General features: G+C 38.6%; 1 protein-coding gene across 1 annotated transcript; it reads right to left on the reverse strand.

Annotated features, from left to right (window-relative positions):
* Nucleotides 1-293: 293 nt before the first annotated feature.
* Nucleotides 294-5530, reverse strand: LOC108329471 (receptor protein kinase-like protein ZAR1). Its single transcript, XM_017563684.2, has 2 exons — nt 3578-5530; nt 294-1356 (listed from the first exon to the last, which is right to left on the reverse strand). Exons 1-2 carry the CDS (start codon nt 5064-5066, stop codon nt 722-724), a joined length of 2124 nt encoding a protein of 707 aa, XP_017419173.1. The 5' UTR covers nt 5067-5530; the 3' UTR covers nt 294-721.
* Nucleotides 5531-7200: the final 1670 nt, after the last annotated feature.

Below are 7200 nucleotides of genomic sequence, written 5' to 3' on the forward strand. Positions count from 1 at the left end.
ATACCAAAACAAAGTTTCCACTCACGGAAGTATGAAATACGAAAGATAACTTCTTAACTCATAATTTGTTATTACATTACAGAATGTTTGTAAATGTTTTTATATAGGCTTCATAGATTATTACATCAAATAAAAAGAATATGATTACCTCTTAAATCAAAAGAAAATCCATAAATAAGGTGACTTGGTAAAACTTGATTAATTTCTATCAAAAACACTCCCATTTTAATACATACATGAGGGAACTAATTTGCAAATTTGTGAGTACTGTCAATCTTTAGAACACCGAAGAATGTGAAATCGATTGTCATTCGATAACAGAGATCTGAATTAATTTTATTATACACATGATTGCATCCTAACTTGCCAACCAAATAACGCATGATATTGTCAAATTATTGTGATCAGACTCATGATAAAATGAGATCAGAACAAAATTTAAATATTTATACGACGTGACTTGATTTGCCGGAAAAAGAATAAAGAGACCTGTGATGGGGATAGCCGTCAAAAAATTGCTTTAACGTGAAAACACAGTAGGGCCTGCGGGCGCAGTTGGAGATAGCTAAGCATTTGCAGCACCATCTTGATACCCCCAAGAGAAAAACTTTCCAGTGCTACCACAGAAAAAAATGCATTATGGGGTTCCAATGCATCTTCATTGAGTATCACGGAAATTCCAGTCTCAGGTGCACTATTTCAGCTGGTAAACGTTAGAACTTTATGATCCAATTCTTTCTAGATTTTCAGAGACGGTTTTCATCCTAGACCTGATCTCAGGGTCTCCCTCAGTGCATTGTAGTGCTACATGAAACACAGCTAGTACTTCTTTCTTGGCTTGCACTTCATGGAGCATTGACGGATCGACCATTTCAGACAATGGACTTTCTTGTTCAAACCCTTTCCTGACCCACCTCACCAAATCAGGGACTTCCATGGATGTTGATGCTGCCAGAGAAGAATCTGGGGACTTTCCAGTTAGCAATTCAAGTAATACAACTCCAAATGAATATACATCCCATTTCTGGGTGGGTCTGCAACCGGGAACTCGAGCTTCTGGAGCTTTGTAGTTGTTAGTTCGCTCTGTTTGTGATGGCTTCAAGTACGAAAGAGCTCCTCCCATAAAGCCACCAGAGGATGGGTTGTTGCCTGTGATGCTGATCAGTCTGTTAAGACCAAAATCAGAAATGTGTGGTTGAAAGTCCGCGTCAAGGAGGATGTTGGAGGGTTTGATGTCACCATGAACAAATTTTCTAGGACTGCATTCATGGAGATAGGCCAATCCCCTGGCTGTTCCTTTGATGATCCTTAGTCTGGTTGACCATGAAAAATTCGGTGGTGGTTGACCATTTCTTCCTGCATAAATAAGTCGGAGTAAATATGAACTGCTTTTAGCTGAAATTTTGTATTGGGAAGAAGATTATAAATTTAGTGTAGAATGCAACGGATTATATGTTATTTTTTGTTGCAGTTATAAATTTATGGTATTGATTCAAAAAGGAATTTATACAAACTTCATATAGCTTGACATATTTTCTTGAGAAAGGTCATAAAGCAATTTCACATATTTTTCTAGATAATTTCAAATATACCCACTAGAATTGACTTTGAGGCGGAAAGTTTGCATGACGCTCTTAAGTTAAAAACTTACTAAATTTATAAAATAATTTCAAATACAAAAAATTATGAATTATTGGTTGGATTATCTATATATCTATATCCCATATTACAGATTGTTCTCTAAGCAAAAAATTATCAATCTGTGTTCACAATTTCCTAGAAGAATAGAGACTGCAAAACAGTAGGAAAACAGCTCTGGAGGGACTGGGTAATCAAGAAAGTTTAGCCAAAAAGAAATTAATGGAACAAGGAAAAGTTACTTTTTCTACTGGGAGTCAAAAACACCACGGAAGTTCCGCTACAATAAAAAGAAAAGAAAAAAAAAACTACAAGTTCAATTTTAGCTGCATGAAGTAAAGGCACAAAAAGTGGCGCAAACTTGAGAGTTCTTTCTGGCCTACAATTCTACAAACACAAGGCTCTGTACAGAGCTTACTTTAAGAAATACGGTCTGCGGAGTTTGTGATAACTGAGAAACTGGAAGTATGCGTATAAAAAGGAGTTAAAAACAACTAAAATAAAACTGAAGTCAGACACACACAGCACTAAGGAAATGACTTGAAACTGTGAAAGAGCAATTTTTCCACATTAAGTTTTGGTTTGTTAAGTGGCCCATGTGAGTGAGCTAAAGGTCTAGAAGCTCATGGTCCCCAACATGAGTGCCACTGCCATCACATTTCCCAGACACATGGTGAATGTCTTACTTTCTCGTCGGATGTCCCCAAAGCGATGTCATTAACATTAGTACTGTGCTCTCACCAAACACTTTCTTGGATCTAACGCCCCTTAGCAATAATAAATAAACATCTAACCAAAGTGCTGATCTAGCCATACACTTATGCCTCAAATAAATTAGATATAATGTCATTTCATTATTTGTACCGAGACAAGTTAAAATTTAATATTTGCACATTTGGACCAGTTAACCTACCATTTTGGTCCCATTGTCCCACAAATCTAAAGCAGAAACGACAATTCTAGTATCCTAGCAAAAAGCGAACACACACAATATCAAAACAACTCAAAAATGAAGAACTCCAAACCCAAATAGTTTCATGTTTCCCTGAAAGCGTATTTCAATATTACCACTTCTCTGAACAAAAACATGTTAAATTTATATTGATAACAATCCTTTCCAAAATGGATATTTTTTTTTTCTGGCTAAATTAAGAAGGACAATAATTAATCTAATCAGCGAAAAACACAGAACATAACATGCAGACAGAACCTCGTTTGCACAGTTAAATGACTCTTCTAACCAGTGAAAATAAAAAATGGAGTAAAAAAAACCCGGGAATAAGTTCACAGGCTTATATATCAGCTTCTAGAATAATAACTCAATCATTAGTCCTAAGTAGTGGAAATATTCCACCCTTAGTGATAAAAAAAATTACACTGTGATGGGTAATAAATAATAGTGCCTAGAGTTGCTAATGCAGTAAGCTAGTGTTGCACTTTTGATTAATATATTTTCATTAGTCCAATTAGTGATAGTGCTATATTAAATATTTTCTAAAAACTTACTTATTTCTAATTAAATTATATGGATTAATAAAAAACAACAATACCAAATTCTGTAAGAAACAATGTGTCAGTGAGGTTGGAACGGTAGATGGTCAGGCCTTAATTAATTCTCACTCGTTTTTTTCTAAAAAAAAAAAACTCTTTTGGTACAATACAATTCATTTGACATAATCAAACGGAATTGAGTAAAACGAGCTTCTATATTTTGAGTTGCCGAATATCAAAATTCACCCAATTATTATCGGCTATCATTATTTTTTTATTACTATTATTATGCAACTCTATTTACTAGACATCACATTTTTGTCTGTGTATCTGGGAATAATCCCCAAAAATCAAAGCCCCTAGTCATTGAATGCAACAAAGAAAATCAATGATCCAAAACAAAGGGCAAAAATGAAAACATGGATAGAATGTGAAAGAACTCACTCACCTCTAAGGGCAGTGGCCAAATTGCCATTGGAGATGAAATCACTGATCAAAAGCTTCTCATCAGGAGCCCAATAATATGCTCTCAACTTCACAATGTTGGGATGCTTCACTTTGCCAATGGCTTGAACCTCAGCAGCAAACTCCTTATACCTCTGTTCCCCACCCTCCCCCAATCTCCTCACAGCCACAGGCACCCCATTCCCCAGGACCACCTTATACACAATCCCTAACCCACTCTTCCCCAACACATATGCAGAAGCCCTCAACAACTCATCAAGTTCAAAGTTAAAACCCTTATCAATGGCCACCAAATCCCCTTCCCCTTTCCCACCCTCCCCCTCTTCCTTCTCCACCTCCTCCACTTCAGAATCATCACTCTTCATCCCATTACACCAACAACACAAACTAGCTTTCTCGTTCTCCCCACCAAACTTCCTCTTCAGAGTGCAACTACACCTATTGGACTTGCCCTTCCTCTTCCAATAAACATACACCCCCACAAGCCCGATCAAGGCCACCCCGGCCGCATCCGCCACCGAGATCAAAATAATCAAACCGGGACTCAGCCCCTTCGCAGATCGGTGCGCCGATGGTCCACGAGAACTGGGACCACGCCCCAATTCGCTGGGTGCTGAACCTGTGCATGGTTTCTGCAAAGGAAACCCACACAGGTTCGGATTGTTGAGAAACGCAGTGGGGCCCTGGTTCGAAAACGACCCAGTCTGGGGAATCTCGCCGTTCAAATCATTGTTCCGGAGATCGAAACTCACCGTAACAGGCAAATTCCCAAGAGATTTAGGAATTTTACCAGATAAGTGATTGAACGAAAGGTTTAAGGTTCCAGTTAGTGTTTTAAGCTCCCCGAGTTCGTCCGGGATCGAACCTTCCAGAAGGTTCGATGACAGGTCGAGCTGGACAAGGTTTTTCAGCTCTGGCCAGGGACTCGCCGGAATCACGCCGGAGAATTTGTTGCGGGCTAGTATTAGCCGCTGGAGCTGGGAACAATTTCGGAGCGTGTCGGGCACTGCGCCGGAGAGGGCGTTATCGGAGAGGTCGAGGTTTTCGAGGCGAGGGAGGGTGCAGACAGAGGGAGGGAGGGTGCCCGAGAGGTTGTTACCGTGGAGGAAGACGCTGTGGAGCGCGGTAGCGTTGAATAGATGCGCCGGGATGGCGCCGCGGAGGGCGTTGGTGTGGAGATTGAGGCGACGGAGGTAGAGCAGCGTGCCGAGTTCCGACGGGAGGTAGCCACGGAGGCCCCTGCCGGAGATCGTGACGCCGATGACGCGCGGCTCCAGCTGGCCGGAGATGTTGGCGCACGTGATGCCGGACCACCGACAAGGGGTGGCGTCGGCGTCGTTCCAGTTGGAGAAGGCGGCAGCGGAGAAGGCGTCCACCGCCGATTTTAGAGTGAGAAGCGCGATGCCGTCAGAGGAGAGAGCAAAGACGGGGCGAAAGAAGAAGAGGAGAAAGATGAAGAGTGTAACGGTCATTTAGAATGCGTTATACGGCACCGTTCTGGAAGAGAAAGAAATTGGTACGGAGCTTTGAGTACAGTGTTGGAGAGTGGAAATGCAGAAGAAAGTTTATTTTTTGGTGAGGCTTAAGAAAGAAAGCAAGTATTGTATTTATGAGAGAAATGGGAGAAGAGGACGAGATTTTAATTTGGTGGGGTCCAACTCCCGCCAAAAAGATAGAGAATGAGATCACAGAAGAAATAGCACAGTGAAGTGAAGTGAAAGAGAAGCAATTTCTATTTGGGAGAAGACGAAGAATCTTGTTTCATCCATTTGGGTACAACTTCAGATTGGATCATTGGATTTGGAATTTGTTTGAGTTGCTCATGTTGTTGTTGAAATGTAGTTCATCATTGTGGTATAGTTGAAATCGTGAGCTTTCAATGCTTTTCTTTTTTTAAAACTGTATAACAACAAGTTTTTATTCTCACGAAACTTGGTGCATGTGAAACATTAATTCTTTCAAAGTTCTTATTTGTTTCTATTGTGGACTTTTTTTTTTTAAGGATTTTGTCAACCTTAGTTGAATATAATAAAATACTAATAACATTACACCACTTGAATCCATGACCAATTTATCTTTCTCAACTTTCAACAAAGTCAACTTTTCTTGCTTATTCATATTTGACCTGTTTCACTTTTAATAATTTAGTGTTTTTAAATTTCATTTAAGTGGCGAAATTGAACTGAAATTCAAATACAATGTTAGTGATTATTTCAACTAAGTGAAGTTTTATTTCTAAGGTTTTTACTTTTATAAACGGAAGAAATAAATGTTACTAGTAATGATGGATCATAGATGCATTGGCAAAACTAAAGGACTTAAACCAAACGCCACTCAAACATTCATAATGGCAGGGTTAGCTCCTGCATTGAAGATTAAAACATTTCTTTGTACGTCACATTTATTTTCAATTTCTCTTAATTGGGTACAACCGAAAAGCCCATTTTGCCATGATTATTTATTCTTTGAATGAAACTATACGTGATTATTGCATCTACTTCTCAATCATGCAAAAGAAACTTAGAAGCTACAACATATAACCACACGAACTATAATACAATTTGTTTTCAGTATTTCTTGTGCGTATACTTTCAGGAATGATTTGTATTGGCAAAAGATAGAAGAACTTTATGCATGCCCAATGATATCTTCCCCTGTTTCAGAAGAAGACAGCTTATATTCGCACACACAGAATAATTAACACTTTTAAGGAAGAAAATAAATTAATAAAAAGCTTTGCTTTATAGTCAAGGGAAATAGTTGGTACCAAATGGCTTCCAACTACACAAAACCAGCAAATTAACTCAAACAGTTATTAGATCAGGAACATAGGTCCCGCACCCTAATAAATGAACTCAAGAAAATGCTACATTTGTTCTGTCATGAAATCCAATATTTCTGGAGTATTCCATTCATTCATCTCTGAGAGCTTCGCCTTTCATTCAAACATGAACGAAACCAAAATTAAAAGCAAGTGTTTTGATGTGAAGAAAAATCATGTGAACTCTCAAGTGATATAGATGCAGTCTTATTGCTGAAATAAATCCAGAGCCAAAAAAAGACTCAGGTTTATTGTCTTGGTATGTATAATATATTGCCATAAACAACTTTGCCTAAGGAACAAGACATTAATCTGTTGAGAAAAGGTCAACGTGCCACTTGATGCGTACATGAGTTATTAATGCACCATGTGCACCGAGCATATGTAACTCAAGTTGGTTTCAGACATCTCACTTTTCATTTTCCAATTCCGCCCCCAACCCAATTCCTATTTTTGATGACCACCTTTACTCCTTGGGATTTTTTTTAAATCCATCCCGAACAAGAAATTCACCAGTTTTCTTATCTACAAAAGGAAAAATGGTTTTCGTTGAATCTTTGGTATCGAACTATCTTAATTTCCAAAATTTGTGCTACTTGAAAAGTGTCACCTAATTATACCAAAAATTAAAGAAATTACTCACTACTTAACAAATTGCATTCATAGTGATGCAGTATGGGACATCAAAGTCATCATAATATTGGGGATTGGGGAATGGATGATAAAGTGTGTTGAATGAGTACGAGTGAACGTATTCCCTGTGGTTCATTTCAATCTCAACAAGA

This window comes from Vigna angularis, chromosome 2 (assembly GCF_016808095.1).
Source record: "Vigna angularis cultivar LongXiaoDou No.4 chromosome 2, ASM1680809v1, whole genome shotgun sequence".
NCBI lineage: Eukaryota > Viridiplantae > Streptophyta > Magnoliopsida > Fabales > Fabaceae > Vigna > Vigna angularis.

Bases quoted from the DNA above. Each gene is read 5' to 3' on its own strand.
- LOC108329471 (XM_017563684.2), bottom strand. From the start codon at position 5,066: ATGACCGTTACACTCTTCATCTTTCTCCTCTTCTTCTTTCGCCCCGTC. The intron at 1,357-3,577 runs GTGAGTGAGTTC...TTATTTATGCAG, and splicing joins TTTGGCCACTGCCCTTAGAG to GAAGAAATGGTCAACCACCA.